Source organism: Scophthalmus maximus, chromosome 12 (assembly GCF_022379125.1).
Source record: "Scophthalmus maximus strain ysfricsl-2021 chromosome 12, ASM2237912v1, whole genome shotgun sequence".
NCBI classification, from domain to species: Eukaryota; Metazoa; Chordata; class Actinopteri; order Pleuronectiformes; family Scophthalmidae; genus Scophthalmus; species Scophthalmus maximus.
The window spans coordinates 7096259-7111839 of NC_061526.1; the positions used below are offsets into that span (position 1 = coordinate 7096259).

The 15581-nt window shown below is 47.9% G+C and overlaps 2 protein-coding genes across 6 annotated transcripts; both read right to left on the minus strand.

Annotated features, from left to right (window-relative positions):
* Positions 1 to 49: 49 nt before the first annotated feature.
* Positions 50 to 7289, minus strand: zgc:153012 (uncharacterized protein LOC777626 homolog). 5 transcript variants are annotated; one of them, XM_035607996.2, is made up of 5 exons: positions 6595 to 7289; positions 4250 to 4957; positions 2526 to 2632; positions 1178 to 1229; positions 50 to 530 (listed from the first exon to the last, which is right to left on the minus strand). In XM_035607996.2, exons 2-5 carry the CDS (start codon positions 4910 to 4912, stop codon positions 378 to 380), a joined length of 975 nt encoding a protein of 324 aa, XP_035463889.1. In that variant the 5' UTR covers positions 4913 to 4957; positions 6595 to 7289; the 3' UTR covers positions 50 to 377. The 5 variants fall into 5 exon arrangements, with proteins under 5 accessions (XP_035463889.1, XP_035463882.1, XP_035463857.1 ...); XM_035607989.2 differs by having other exon boundaries at positions 6448 to 7289; XM_035607964.2 differs by having other exon boundaries at positions 6194 to 7289.
* Positions 7290 to 7435: 146 nt separating this feature from the next.
* mogat3a (monoacylglycerol O-acyltransferase 3a) lies at positions 7436 to 10862 on the minus strand. The gene is made up of 9 exons (XM_035607844.1): positions 10475 to 10862; positions 9579 to 9757; positions 9433 to 9493; positions 9019 to 9162; positions 8399 to 8529; positions 8269 to 8312; positions 8086 to 8176; positions 7843 to 7951; positions 7436 to 7654 (listed from the first exon to the last, which is right to left on the minus strand). Exons 1-9 carry the CDS (start codon positions 10566 to 10568, stop codon positions 7500 to 7502), a joined length of 1008 nt encoding a protein of 335 aa, XP_035463737.1. The 5' UTR covers positions 10569 to 10862; the 3' UTR covers positions 7436 to 7499.
* Between the last annotated feature and the right edge of the window lie 4719 nt (positions 10863 to 15581).

Genomic DNA, 15581 nt, shown 5'->3' on the forward strand with positions numbered 1-15581 from the left:
CATCATCATCATCATCAGCATCATCATCATCATCAGTCTGACCCACATGCCAGTTAAAAACATTAATTTATTAGACTTTACTCTTCATCATCATCACACATAACATTTGGATATGTCACAGCCATTGTAAAAATCCTGTTGCCATGGTTACCATTAGTCACGACAACGCTCGCAGGTGAGTGGACGAGGGGAACAGTAATCTGAGCAGTAGGATGTTGTGTCGTGTATCAGTGGGATGTGTGTTGTGTCTGTTGTGTCAGTGTGTTGTGTGTCTGTTGTGTGTAATGGTTAGTGCTTAGTGTGTTAGGGTGTGTCAGTGTGTGTGTGTGTGTGTGTGTGTGTGTGTGTGTGTGTTTGTGTGTGTGTGTGTCAGTGTGTCAGTGTGCTGTGTGTCTGTTGTGCGTCAGTGTTCTCAGGATGAGGTTCTCTCTCTCCAGCTGCTCGTTTTTCTCCTGCAGTCCTCTGATTTGTTCCCTCAGAAGCTCAACCTCCTCCCTCACCGCCAGCATCAGGTGACTCTTCACCAGGTCCTACACACACACACACACACACACACACACACAGCTCAGTGTTAGACAGAGATCATGGAGAATGTGCAGATGTTTTACTCTAATTCAGCCAGCAGAGGGCGCAGTCGCACCAAATCATCATTAACAATGTCAAAACAGCAGGAACAAAAATGAGGAACTGACACCGCATCACTTGATCAGAACATGTGATGTAACACATCTTTGGTTTAACTCCACCCCAAGCCCCTGAGCTTGACTCCACCCACTGCATCATTCTGGAAAAACAATAGTTTTACTGGGTGGGGTTTGAAAGGGAGGCAGGGTTGGATGTGAGTGACAGTGTCAATTTCCTTTTCCCAGGTGTGTGTGTGTGTGTGTGTGTGTGTGTGTGGCACTGCAATAGCCTGTGGGAGGAGCGAAAGGAAAAAAGCTACACTACTGGAATAAGACTGGCCCACAGTTTGTCTATGAACACCATGACTCCGCCCACGTGTGATTTGAGGGCCGAACCAAACGCTCTACTCTATGTCAGCATTGACCTCGCAAGGTCCCGTCCCTGTAGAAGAAGACTTTCATGATGGAGAGAGAAGTTTTGTAAACAAACAGCTGATCATAAGTTCAGGAGGTCATTTAAACTACAGGAAAATCTGAGGAGGAATCAAACTCACCATGGCCTGTTGTATTCTGTTGTCAATGGCAACCAGACTGTTATTGGTTGGACTGTGGAGACAAAGAGACAGACAGACAGGTGAGAGACAGACAGACCTTCAATCAATCAATCGCTTCAGTTCTGATCAATAAGGCGCTCAGACATGTCGGCATGTGTCAGTTCCTCCCTCTCCGCTGGGTTGCCATGATTACCTGTGGCAGAACAGCAGCAGTGACATCATGGAGGCCTCTGACTGCCGTCCAGTGGGAGGAGCTTGAACAGGGATCGACCAATGAGGACGAGGAGCGGAGGGCAGCAGGGGATTCTGGGTTGACGGGGACATGTGACGGTTGCAGCTTCTGGCCTGGGCCTCAGTGATTGGCCAGGACTCCCTGACGCCTGACCTGCCATTTCTGGTCTTTCTACAATCCCGCAGCACAACAGGTGCCTCTGGTCGCCTAGCGACCAGCTGCAGAGTCCTGACAGGGAGGGGCGGGGTCGACGGAGGACGCCGTTGAGGACGAGAGCGCGGTGCGAGGTCAGAGAGGGGAGAGGACGGCCGCTGACGTCCCGAAATCATTTGCTTCGCAAGATCAAACATCTCCAACCAACCAGTCCACCATCAGACATGATCCTCCGATTAGAGGTCAGCTACTGCAAGAACACGCCGACCAAAGACAATTCAGATCATCCAGTCAACGACACCAGTCCGCTGCGTTGTCCTCCGTTCACGTCTGATGTCCCTTTCTGAGGCGCGTTGTCCTCCGTTAACAGAAAGACGGTCTGTGATTGGCTGGTTCTCTGTGATGTCACAGAACCCCTAAAACTATGTCCAATCAGACGCAGCTGCCTCAGAACATTGATCCAGATGTTGACTTTAAACTAAACTCAGAGTTTCTGAGTGAGAGACATCAGGTCTTCATGTCGACCCGACCCCCCCTCCCACACACATACACACTGCTCTCTGATTGGCTGCTGTTTCATTCCAGCCCCTGCCCACTCCCTGCCACAGCCAATAGGTATGCGGCGGCGAGATTCTGCTGGTGCCCACACAAACACACGCACACACAAACACAGAGCTCCATTCATTCACACTCACACATCGCGTCAGCTGACCAACAACAAAATCAAACGTTTACAAATGTTTTCTGGATGAGAAGCCGAAGTTGGAGTGACGACGAACGTCACGATGATTCAGGAAATCATCACCGCAATTACCAGCGTTCTGGTATTTAGGTGTTAAACAGTTGACGATGGTCCAGACGTGTCGTTGGGTGCATTTACACATTTGTGTAGACGCAGAGGTAAACAACAACAACCTGACGTACAGGTAAACAACCAAATAAATAAGACAAGAGAAAAGTCACCTGTCGCTCGCCTGCAGGTTGAAGATGGTTTGGTCCAGACTGAAGGCCGCAGGCGTCAGTGTGGGGGTCAGTGAGGGATGGTGTGATCCAGCAGGGGGGGAGCAGGGCTGAGAGTGAGACAGACAGTGAGACAGTGAGTCCTCATCTCCTCTACACCTCCTTTTCTCCTCCACTCTTCTTCTTCTCTACACTTCTCCTCTACACCTCTTCTCCTCTACACTTCTTCTTGTCTACACCTCTTCTTCTTCTCTACACTTCTCCTTCTCTACACCTCTTCTCCTCCTCTACACTTCTTCTTCTCTACACCTCTTCTCCTCCTCTACACTTCTCCTTCTCTACACCTCTTCTCCTCCTCTACACTTCTTCTTCTCTACACCTCTTCTCCTCCTCTACACTTCTTCTTCTCTACACTTCTTCTCTACACCTCTTCTTCTTCTCTACACTTCTCCTTCTCTACACCTCTTCTTCTTCTCTACACTTCTCCTTCTCTACACCTCTTCTTCTTCTCTACACTTCTTATTCTCTACACCTCTTCTCCTTCTCTACACCTCTTCTCCTCCTCTACACTTCTCCTCTACACTTCTTCTTCTCTACACCTCTTCTCCTCCTCTACACTTCTCCTCTACACTTCTTCTTCTCTACACTTCTTATTCTCTACACCTCTTCTCCTCCTCTACACTTCTCCTTCTCTACACCTCTTCTCCTCCTCTACACTTCTCCTCTACACTTCTTCTTCTCTACACCTCTTCTCCTCCTCTACACTTCTCCTCTACACTTCTTCTTCTCTACACCTCTTCTCCTCCTCTACACTTCTTCTTCTCTACACCTCTTCTCCTCCTCTACACTTCTTCTCTACAACTCTTCTCCTCTCCTACACTTCTTCTTCTCTACACCTCTTCTTCTTCTCTACACTTCTCCTTCTCTACACCTCTTCTCCTCCTCTACACTTCTTATTCTCTACACCTCTTCTCCTCCTCCACTTCTTCTTCTCTACACCTCTTCTCCTCCTCTACACTTCTTATTCTCTACACCTCTTCTCCTCCTCCACTTCTTCTTCTCTACACCTCTTCTTCTCTACACTTCTTCTCTACACCTCTTCTCCTCCTCTACACTTCTTATTCTCTACACCTCTTCTCCTCCTCCACTTCTCCTTCTCTACACCTCTTCTCCTCCTCTACACTTCTTCTCTACACCTCTTCTCCTCCTCTACACTTCTTCTTCTCTACACCTCTTCTTCTCTACACTTCTTCTCTACACCTCTTCTCCTCCCCTACACTTCTTCTTCTCTACACCTCTTCTTCTCTACACTTCTTCTCTACACCTCTTCTCCTCCTCTACACTTCTTCTTCTCTACAACTCTTCTCCTCCCCTACACTTCTTCATCTCTGCGCCTCTTCTTCTCCTCTACACATCTTCTTCTCTACAACTCTTCTCCTCCCCTACACTTCTTCATCTCTGCGCCTCTTCTTCTCCTCTACACTTCTTCTCTACAACTCTTCTCCTCCCCTACACTTCTTCTTCTCTGCGCCTCTTCTTCTCCTCACCTCCTCCTTTCCTCCTCCTGCCTTTATCGCCCTCAGACTCCACAGATTTACAGAGCTCATTTAGCTCATATTTTCCAAAATCCAAAGAAAATTTTCACATTTTTAATTTTTTTTTCCCTCCAGATCCAAGATCCAACCACAGATAACTTATATTTAAAACAAGTGTCTGTGTGTGCGTACCCGTCCGGCATCGCCAACATCCAATCGAAGAGGAGGAGGGATGTTACGTGGGTGGGGCGGAAGGGGTGAAGTACTGGGGTCCACGCCCTGCGTTCCCATTGGTTGCTTGTGGTCCTGGAGCCAGGTGTTGATTGGCTCTTGGTGTGTCGGGGAGGGTGGCCCGCTTCGTATTTTGAGCCCGGCCCCCTGCCTACCTCTGATTGGCTCATCCAGCAGGTGGGCAGTGTGGTGGGTGTGGATTACGCCTCTGTCCCGGCCAATCGTCTCCAGGGACTCCAGCGAGTGGGCGTGTCTCATACTGTCCATCACCCGCCTGAACCCCTCCACTTCCTGTCGCTCCATAAAGTCTGTGCACATCCACCGCCCCCGGCGATACGGCTCAGACCGCCCGCCGCTGCTGGCCCCGCCCACTGCCAGCCTCACCAGCCGGAACCTGGAGGGAGACCCCATTCGCTGTCCTAGAGCATCGTGGGAGATGTACTTCCTCTTCAGAGAGGGTGTGGTCGGCTGGGAGGAGCTTCCCCGTTGACTGAAGGATGAGGGGGCCTCTGATTGGAGGATAGTCAGCACCACGCTGGGAGACGATTGGCCCGCCGAAGTTTTGTTGAACTCTGATGTCACGCTGGTGATCTGGAAGCCACTCCTCTTTTTACCACCACTCATCCTCACACACGCACGCACGCACACACACACACACACACAGATTTACTGAAAAACAAACAAGACAAAGAAGCTCATGAGCATGTTTCATTGAATAAAAGTTTAACCTTTGACCCTGAACCAGGTTTAGGGTCTGACACTTGTTCCGCTTGTTACGCCATCGAGGCTTAAAGGAGACATATTACGCTCATATTCAGTTTCATAATTTGAATTTTGGCTTATTACTTGAAAAGGTTTACATGCTCTAATGTTTAGTAAATGATCAGTTTCCTCAGACTGTCCCATTCCCGCAGCTCCTCTCTCCAGCCTCCGTCTGAAACACTTGGGTTTTAGCCCCAGTCTTGCTCTGATTGGCCGGCTGGCCCACTCTCTTGTGATTGGACAACCGCTTCCAGCGCGTGTAGGAAGTTATCTCTCTTTACTCCAGCTTTGTTTGAGGCGCGCCAGACTAGCCGCTAGACATGCTTTATGCACTTCCGTCAGGGAAGTATTGACCGGACTACTGACGAGGCGTTTCAGGAGCTCCAGCTCCAGGAGCAGTGTTTTCTGTCGCGGAGAGAAGCTGCGTTTACTGACCTTTTTTTTTTTACTTTGCAGAGCTTTTACATACACACCAAAAAAAACTATAAAACACAGTAGAGGAAAGAGAAGATACTGAAAATGCATTTCTCCTTTAAGAACTATCCTCACTAAGTGTGTTAACTATTCCGCCTGGTCAGAATGGGAAGTAAAGTCAAAATATGAGCCAGTATCAGAGGGTAAAGCAGTACAGTAGTGGGCAACTCAATGTGTGTGTGTGTGTGTGTTATCAGTTCAGGCTCTGCTGGATTTCACAGGCCTACATCTCCGTAAGTCAGTTTGTACGTTGACCTACTGCTCTGTACTTCACTTTACTTGTACTCTGAGTAATTGTAATCCGAGTATTTGTACTCTACTTGTACTTTAATAGTTTTCTGTATCAGCGTGATGAAGGTATCATCACCACTGATCATATATATACCCCTGTCGTTTGCTTGATTCATCATATTAAAAACATGAATCTGTGGCGGAACTGTCGTATATATTGATTATTGATTGGTGTTTACAGCAGCCAATGGCAGTGGACGGTTTACGTCCCTGTGCAGAACTTTATTAGTTCATTATTTTAATTTCATCTTTAGTATCATCTTTGGGGGGAGGGAGTTTTTATTATTTGTGTTGTATTGTTTTTATTTAAATTTCTGTATATTAACCCTGACTAATTAATTATTAATGAACACCTCTGTTAGTGCACGGGCACCTTACGGTGTGACGTTACGCCGACGTCATCCTCGTGAACCCCCACTTCAGTGTACCAGGCCCTGGCGCGCGAGCCCGCTCCTGAGCCGGTTCAGCGGCGGCGCGCCTCTCTGCGGTGACGTCACGAGCGAGCGCGCTGACACAATTGGTCCATTGTGCTCGCGGCGACCACAGCGTGCGCGGGGCAGCGTGCGCGTCAGTCTCGAGCCCGGGGGTCGGGAGCGCGCACAGTTTACGGAGGTTAAAAAAAAAAGTTTCACCAGGAAGTGTCAAAGTTGTTTTCCTCTGCAGATTTTAATCCGGTCTTCTTCTCCTTCTTCTTCTCTCGAGGAAAACAGGCTCTCCTGACTCCTGTCACAGCAAACAGCGTGTCTCTACATAGCACCCCGTGAGCGGCCAGAACACACCTTCCTCTTCACCATCGTCATCATCATCATCGTCATTATTGTCATGATGTCGGGGTCATAACACAACCTCGGTCCGGGTCCGTGAGGTCAGATCCGTATCAGCCATCCCTGTAGCTCATTAGAGGACGCGGGACGTGACCGGCGAGTGACCGAGCCGCGAGCAAGCAATGCGCGTGCACGCGAGCGTCGAAGAGGAAGGAAGAGCAGCAGGAGGAGGAGGAGGAGCAGGAAGAGGTCTCACTCTTATTTCATTCGTCAGTCAGTAAAGTTTGATCATGATTGAAGGTCGTTGTGTTGTTATGGTGTTGTTGTATTTTTGTTGTGTTGTCGTTTGTGAGTCTGTGGTTACCGAGTCCAAGTTTTGATTTACTGTGGCGACCTCTCGTGGTCAGGACAACCTGATGATGATTGATGATGATGATGATGACGACTTCCTGATCCGAGTTCAGTGCGTCTGGTGAAAGACGATGAGAATCAATGGCGCTCCAATACCATGACAAGTCACCATGACAACGAGTAGTTAAAGAGCTGAGGAGCCAGAAAGGCGGACGTACGACATCGTCGAAATCAACCAATCAGACAGTGGCAATCGCGTCTGTTACATCATGATATGATCATCATATGATGTCACTTTTTTTTTTTACATAAACACAACAAACAGAGACATCACACTTCTTAGCAATGCCCATTAAAATCAAGGAGCTCTTCTGGCACTGGTTAGCGTGGCCCATTGGAATCACTGAGCACTGCAGTGTCGTCATGGCGATGTCCAGTAGAGGAGCAGTCAGTTAAAACTGACAGTGTAACATCCACACAGCCTAGACAAATGACAGCCCGGGTGTCGGGTGATGGTCAGGCGTTTATTCACAGTTCGTTTACAGGTCATGTCAGGTGACACGTGCGGGTCATTTGAAGGTCAGGTGCTGGTCGTCTCGGAGGCCGTAGGCGCATTTGTGCTGCTCGAACAGGTCGCTCAGACCCTGCAGGTAAACATCATGAAGAGTGTTGATGTCCTCACTGCTGGGACTGGGAGTCTGGGTGACCGAGATCGGCTTCCCCACTGAAAACAGAGAGAGAGAGAGACATAGGACATCTCAGGGGCTAACTGTTGCTAACGTGTGCGTAAACACAGTAAAACTCACATCCGTCCTCATTAGACTGGATTAAAGTTGAGTAAACATTGGGTTAATGTTGAAACAAGTCTAGGCCCAACGTGAGAGTGGTGTTAGCGGGAGGTTGCGGTCGTACCGACGGTGTGAATGGACGTCCTGTACGGCATCAGGCCAAAGTTGTACTGGAAAACTCCTCTGGCGTGAAACAGAGGCATCGCTACTCCCATGATGCTCTGCAGACGGTTCTGTGGACACATGACTGCATGCTGACATCCCATAATGCTCGCACAAACTCTATACACAGTAGCTGGGGGAAAACAGTAACGCTGTTGCTAAGCAGTGACTTTAGATTCTAACGTCCACGGGGCTGAACTCTGACCTGCAATGTCCTGAGAGGAGAGCCGGCGGGATTCTCCATCTGATCAAACAACTCGTTTTCTCCAAAAGAAAAGACTGGGACCAGCTGAGCCCTGAACACGCATACACACACACACACACACACATTTAGTGTACTGTTTATAGCTCCGCCCTCCCGAGCACGCTCCAGATATGCTCCACCCACCCATGTTTGAGAGCCAGTTTGATAAAGCCCTTCCTGTTTTGCACCTAAAACAAAAACAACAGATAAAAACAACGAATAAATAAAATTTTACATAGGCATTAATAATTGGTTTTAATGTAGTCAAACCAACCTGCAGCGTTAGAGCTCCTGGTCGAGCGTCCAGAGCCTCCGGAGCTCCGCCCACCGCGAGGACGGCGACGTTTCCTCCTTCGGGACGGCTGACCAGGTACGACAGGCTGGACTTAGAGCTCGACACCAGACCTGACAGACAGACAGACAGACAGGTTCAGACAGTCAGGTTCCTGAACAATATTTCATTTCAAACTTTCGTCTGAGATGGAGGAAACAGTTAGAGCCTGAAACTTCCATTAGTTCTGCTGCTGTAGGAACTACAACTCCCATCATGCACTGATGAACTAGCAGGGTGATGCGTCTGGATTAATGATCAAACTGATGGATCGCTGCAGAGACAAATGAACCCCGGTGATCCAGAGAGACGGCCAATCACAGAGCAGCTCTCTGCCTCCTCCTGAGCTGACCTTTGACACAGTGTCTGTTTACTTAAAAGAGACGAGTGACAAACTATCAGAAAGGAGCATCGGTCCAGGCTTCAAACCAAGGACCCTGAAAAACCTGAACCCTGACTTTAACTCAGAACCCGTAGTCAGACAAGTACACACAGGTATACAGAAAGGTGGGCAGACAGGTTGTCAGACAGCTGCAAAGACAGGTAGACAGACAGGTGCTCACCTCCACACATGATGTATTCTCTGAAGAGTGGGACTCTGAACCAGAACGGCAGCATCAGCAGGTGAGATCTGAGTCCAGGAAACAGACGAGAGAAACCGGTCGACTCCGTACAGAAGTTACCAAACGCCCCTGCCACAAGAACCCCTGAGAGACAGACAGGCAGAGAGACAGACAAGTCAGCCACCAGAACCGCTGAGAGACAGACAGGTTAGCCACCAGAACCCCTGAGAGACAGACAGGCGAGAGACAGACAGGTTAGCCATCAGAACCACTGAGAGACAGACAGACAGACAAGAGACAGACAGATCAGCCACCAGAACCACTGAGAGACAGACAGGTTACCGACCAGTAGCCCTGAGACACAGACAGGCAGAGAGACAGACAGGTCAGCACAGCCACCAGACATTTTCTCACCATGAGGATGAAATCCAAATATGTAGTTTTTCTTTGGATCCAGGTCGGCAGTTTTAATCAGCTGCAGACACAAATCAATAATCAATGAGCAGACAGTGTATCAGCACTGATTGATCAGATCAATACTGTAGACCACCTGATCTCACCCTTATAGGGAAGTAGTCCCTGAAGTAGTCCCAGATGGTCCAGCTCCTGACCCATCCTGACCTCCGACCCCCACAGGTGGGCGTGTCCCAGTCCAGCCACAGCCAACAAGCATACAGCAGGGCCACCGTCCACCAATCAGAGAGGGCCAGGAGGATGAAGACAGCCAGACAGCACTGAGCTGAGAGAGACAGGCGGGAGTAGAGACAGACGGCTTAGAGACAGACAGGTGTGTGTTTGTGTGTAGAGACAGACAGGTCTGTGTGGTGATGACAGGTGAGAGATAGCCAGGTGTGTGAGAGACAGGCAGATGAGAGACAGACAAGTGCAGGGACATACATGTGTAGAGACAGACAGGTGCAGGTACAGACATGTGAGAGACAGACAGGTATGTGTAGAGAGAGACAGGTGGAGGGATAGACGTGTGTAGAGACAGACAGGTGTGTGTGTGTGTGTAGAGACAGACAGGTCTGTGAGAGACATACAAGTGCAGGGACAGACGTGTGTAGAGACAGACAGGTGTGTGAGAGACAGACAAGTGCAGGGACAGACATGTGTAGAGGCAGACATGTGTGTGTAGAGACAGACAGATGCAGGGACAGACATGTGTAGAGACAGACAGATGCAGGGACAGACGTGTGTAGAGACAGACAGGTGTGTGTGTGTGTGTGTGTGTGTGTGTGTGTGTGTGTGTGTGTGTGTGTGTGTGTGTGTGTGTAGAGACAGACAGATGCAGGGACAGACATGTGTAGAGACAGACAGGAGCAGGGACAGACATGTGTAGAGGCAGACATGTGTGTCTTTCTGCCTGTCTCTGTCTGAGCCTGTCTGTCTCTCTGCCTGTAGAGACAGACAGATGCAGGGACAGACATGTGAGAGACAGACAGGTGAGTGTTACCCAGAGCCAGGAAGGAGAACGTCCACTGCAGGACGGCGGCTGTCTGCAGCCTCCTCCGCAGCGGAATGTTCAGCGGGGCAAACTCGATCTTCATGCCGGCGGACGCTCCCCTTAGCCCGGCTTGGAGCGATGCGACTTCCCGATGTCTCCGCCTGGACGTCAGAGCGTCGCTGTGTCTCTCTCTCTTTCTGCCTGTCTCTGTCTGAGCCTGTCTGTCTCTCTGCCTGTCTGTCTGTCTGTGTGTCGGTGTGACGATGTTTTCTCCAGCAGACGGTGGTGATGAACTTTTCTCTTTGTTAAAAATGAATATAATCCATAACTCCGAACTTAGTCCGAGCAAACTTTCACATACACGCTCGCCCCCTCTCCTCCACCGCGCATGCGTACGAGAACCTCTCCCTCTGGGCGCGTTCCTCTCAGCCAATCAGAGCTCGTGACGAAAAAAATGTCTGGAGTGAGGTGCGTTCACGGAAACGTTGAAATAAAGTTTATTTTTAAACACTACGAAACAGTTTGAAAGTTAGTTAAATGTGATGAGAAACGTCGTCCAGTGGATCAGAAAGAGCTTATACTACATATACTTCCATTGTTGGTACAATTATCATTATTATTCTAAACTTAAACTAAACTAAGACACTGTAAATCAATGTGATGTGATAAACTGGTTTATTACTTCAACTTAAACTCTGTGATGATTAACATTTCACCCGCTCAGTGTTTTGTAAGTTAACATTGTGAAACGACAGAAATACAGAACACGACTCTCAACACTTTGGTTCGTGTTTCACCACATCGCGTTACATCACATGAGATTTATAGACCTTTCAATTTGTGCTTATTCAAATAATTAAATCATGTTGTTTTAGCTTTAAGAGAAAAGTTATACACACTCACACTGGGCTGTGTATGTGTGTGTGTGTGTGTGTGTGCGGAAGGTGAAGTATTTAATCAAAATTTTTAACTGAATGCTGGACGTTTTCTCTCATGACATCAACAGTATCACTGATCAGAATCTGATTCATCAGTATGTCACTATGGCAACGTGTGTGTGAGTGTGTGTGTGTGAGTATGTGTGTGTGGAAGGTGAAGTATTTAATCAAAATTTTAACTGAATGCTGGACGTTTTCTCTCATGACATCAACAGTATCACTGATCAGAATCTGATGCATCAGTATGTCACTATGGCAACGTGTGTGTGAGTGTGTGTGTCTGAGTGTGTTTGTGTGTTTAGGGTGTGCTATCACGTTTTTTGTTTAAAAAACTTAACCTGTTTAACGGAATGCTGCACATCTCCTCTCATGACACACCAGTATCACTGATCAGAGTCTGATGTTACAGTAAAGTCACTATACCAACCTGAGTTGTCAATGTTGTCTTCAGTCTGTTGCCATGGTTACACCTGATAAGGCGGGTGCGCCTACTTATAGGTTGAACATTGGACCAACATGACGGAGGCGTGTTCTCAGCTGGACTCATCATCATCATCGTCATCTTCCCTCTGACTATTTCTTTTAGCTTATGAGTGAAAAGAACATTGACGTTCCTTCTCCTCCGTATGCTGTAAGTTCAGGTGCATTATGGGTAATGTAGGGTCCACTTTATTTTCTGTTGTGCTGAAGGTTTTATCAGAGTCTGATTTCTGCTTTCAAAAAATTAACTTATAACTTTTTTTACTGCTTACAAAATAAATGTGATGAATTTTCATTTGGTCTTTTTAATAAGAAGGAAGAAAACTCTGAAGCAGTCGGTTGTTTCTTTAAGACACTTTGAATTTATTAAATTGTTTGAGGTTTAACAAACAAACAAACAGTACAGCAGTAGTGTGGGTGAACATCATAAATAAATAAAACAGAAGCTCAAAACTTTCACATTTTCTTTTTCAGAATATTCAGGACATAAAACAACGGATTTTGACGAGACGTCTGCAGGATCAGGTTTCTCTGCTGGATTCTGGATCAGGCAAGTCAGTCTGGGCTTCACAGACCTCAGTCTTGGACCGAGAGACAGGTCTGGTCGAGTGTCCACGGTCTGAGTGAGGCCGGAGTCGGATCACGTGTCCCCCATCCAAGTCCAACCAAATAGTCTCCTTAAAAATACTGTGCCTGAGTTACAACTGGACTGAACCTGGACTATGCCTGAGTTACACCTGGACTGAACCTGAGTTACACCTGTACTAAACCTTAGTTACACCTGGACTGAACCTGAGTTACACCTGTACTAAACCTTAGTTACACCTGGACTGAACTTGAGTTACACCTGGACTAAACCTGAGTTACACCTGGACTAAACCTGAGTTACACCTGTACTAAACCTTAGTTACACCTGGACTGAACCTGAGTTACACCTGTACTAAACCTTAGTTACACCTGGACTGAACTTGAGTTACACCTGGACTAAACCTGAGTTACACCTGGACTAAACCTTAGTTACACCTGGACTGAACCTGAGTTACACCTGGACTAAACCTTAGTTACACCTGGACTGAACCTGAGTTACACCTGTACTAAACCTTAGTTACACCTGGACTGAACTTGAGTTACACCTGGACTGAACCTGAGTTAAACCTGTACTAAACCTGAGTTACACCTGGACTGAACCTGAGTTAAACCTGGACTTAACCTGAGTTACACCTGGACTGAACCTGAGTTACACCTGGACTGAACCTGAGTTAAACCTGTACTAAACCTGAGTTAAACCTGAGTTACACCTGGACTGAACCTGAGTTAAACCTGGACTGAACCTGAGTTAAACCTGTACTAAACCTGAGTTAAACCTGAGTTACACCTGGACTGAACCTGAGTTAAACCTGGACTGAACCTGAGTTACACCTGTACTAAACCTGAGTTACACCTGTACAAAACCTGGGTTAAACCTGGACTAAACCTGGTCTAAACCTTGACTGAACCTTGACTAAGCCTGAGTTAAACCTGGACTAAACCTGAGTTAAACCTGGACTAAACCTGGTCTAAACCTGGCCTGAACCTGAACTAAGCCTGAGTTAAACCTGGACTAAACCTGGTCTAAACCTGGCCTGAACCTGGACTAAGCCTGACTTACACCTGTACCTAAACTGGACTAAACCAAAGTTAGACCTGGACTGAACCTGGATAACTCCCCAAACCCTTGGACTCTGGTATTCTTGAGAGCTGGATCAGGTCCAACAGTTGCCGGGGGGCAGATTGAAGTTTTATAGACAGATCCACTTCAGTCACAGCAGATCCCAACCTGTGGAGGAAACACAAGGTGTGTCACTGGACGGACGGGCGGATTGTCTGGGGGGGGGGGGGTCCATTACTTTTGTGTCCATTACCTTGCTGGTTTTGACAGAACAACAGGCTGAGAAACAAACTGAGTAGGATGATCAAGAAAGCAGAAACAAGTCTGCAGAGACAAAACATGGAACATATGTTTCACAACTCGTGTTCATCAACACAAACACACACGCACACGCACGCGCACACACGCACGTGCACGCGCACGTGCACACACAGACACACACACCAGCTGATTGGCTGATCTCCAAATCGAGTGTTGAAAGAATTAGAGTTGTGGTGAAAATTAACTGAATTCAAACCCGGGAGGACCTGGTTACTCTGGATTTGATTCTTTTAATAATTGTAAATAACCTTTGTTTTGAAGGTTAAAGTTCAATTAAATCATCAACTGAGCAATATGATCAGTGGGTGGTTTGATGGTCAATATGATCAGTTGATGATTAATAAACATAGTTTGATTCTTACATAACAGTGACGACGATCCACGTCTCGGGAGCAGAGACTGAGGACGAGAGACGAAGAGGAAGAAGGGGAAGAAGGGGAAGAAGGAGAATAAGTGAGTCGTCCTGTGCGAACCTGAAGGCGTCACAGGAGACTAAAGGAGTTAACGTTCTCCTTTCAGGTGAGTTTACCTGCAGGCGGAGCAGCGGGTGGAGCCGCGGGTGGAGCTGTGGTCCTGTTGCCACACACAGAGTCAGAAAACGTGGAACACTTGACCAGAGTGTCCTGACGAACAGCTGACAGAGGACAGATCAATACAGCGATCAACACAGTGACTCTGTCAGTCAGTCAGTCAGTCACTCAGTCAGTCTGTCTGTAACCTAGTCTATGACTCTGTCAGTGACTGTTTTGGCGGTCGGACCTCATGATGTCATTGTTGTGTGTTTACCTGAGCAGTCGGAGCAGCGTTTACAGCGGACGCCCACCGCCTTCGCTGGACTCGCTGTGCAGTTCTGCATCACAAAGTAACCTGTGACACGGGACAGACGAGGACACGGGGGGAGGTCTGTAGCTGCACACTCAGATTTGCAATCTTTCAAGGACGAACATGGGCAGAGTCGGCTACCTTCTGGACACGTCGGACACCTGATGGGGCCCTGACAGCTGGGGTCAAGGGTCATCAGCAGAAGAAGACATGTGATGCTCACCTGGTGAGGAAGAGAGACGTGGTGAGAAAAGGCGGCGAGGTTAGGAGAGGAGATGATGTGGAGACTCCTTTCCTTTCTCATAGGAAAGTCCAGTGTACACTATGCTAAAGAACATAGGAAAGGAAGCGTTGAAGCTCCTCGGCAGCTCTTATCATGGCTGACGATCAAATACTTCCGGGGAACTTCAAGATTCTGCAAATTTGACAATTCGACCGTACCCAGCTAGACATGGTGAGGAAAGGAGGGTTATGAAGCAAGGCATCCCGAAGACAGGACACAGGGTTAGGAAATGAAATGTGGTTTGGATTTTTCTTTTCAACCAAACAAACACAAACAAACTCTACAAACAAACTCTACACCACCACAGAGAGCTTGAACCTGTCCCTGTATGCTGCTAAGACGGTCAGAACTGTTGAACTACTCCGTTAACTAAATTTATGTTCGGTTTCTAGAGTTTAGGACAGGCGACACGAGGTGTTCTAGTGGACTGGCCCCTGGATCCCGTCCTGGTTCTGGTAGCGATCGGGTCTCCACTGCTCTCACTTTGATCTGCAGCGTTCCAATCTGAAAACACGTCGTCGTCGCTCTCTGTTTGTCTCTGTCTCCTAGCAGTGACCTGCCACCTGCATACCTTGGCAAGCCCTGCCCCCTGCACAACACACCTACCTGCAGCAAAACACACCA

Coding starts and splice junctions, on each gene's coding strand:
- zgc:153012 (XM_035607996.2), bottom strand. CDS start 4,912: ATGAGTGGTGGTAAAAAGAGGAGTGGCTTCCAGATCACCAGCGTGACA. Junction 2,633..4,249: donor ATGTTGGCGATGCCGGACGG/GTACGCACACAC, acceptor TCTCACTCTCAG/CCCTGCTCCCCCCCTGCTGG. Junction 531..1,177: donor ACAGAATACAACAGGCCATG/GTGAGTTTGATT, acceptor GTGTGTGTGTAG/GACCTGGTGAAGAGTCACCT.
- mogat3a (XM_035607844.1), bottom strand. CDS start 10,568: ATGAAGATCGAGTTTGCCCCGCTGAACATTCCGCTGCGGAGGAGGCTG. Junction 9,758..10,474: donor GTTCTCCTTCCTGGCTCTGG/GTAACACTCACC, acceptor TGTCTCTCTCAG/CTCAGTGCTGTCTGGCTGTC. Junction 7,952..8,085: donor CTCCTCTCAGGACATTGCAG/GTCAGAGTTCAG, acceptor ATGTGTCCACAG/AACCGTCTGCAGAGCATCAT.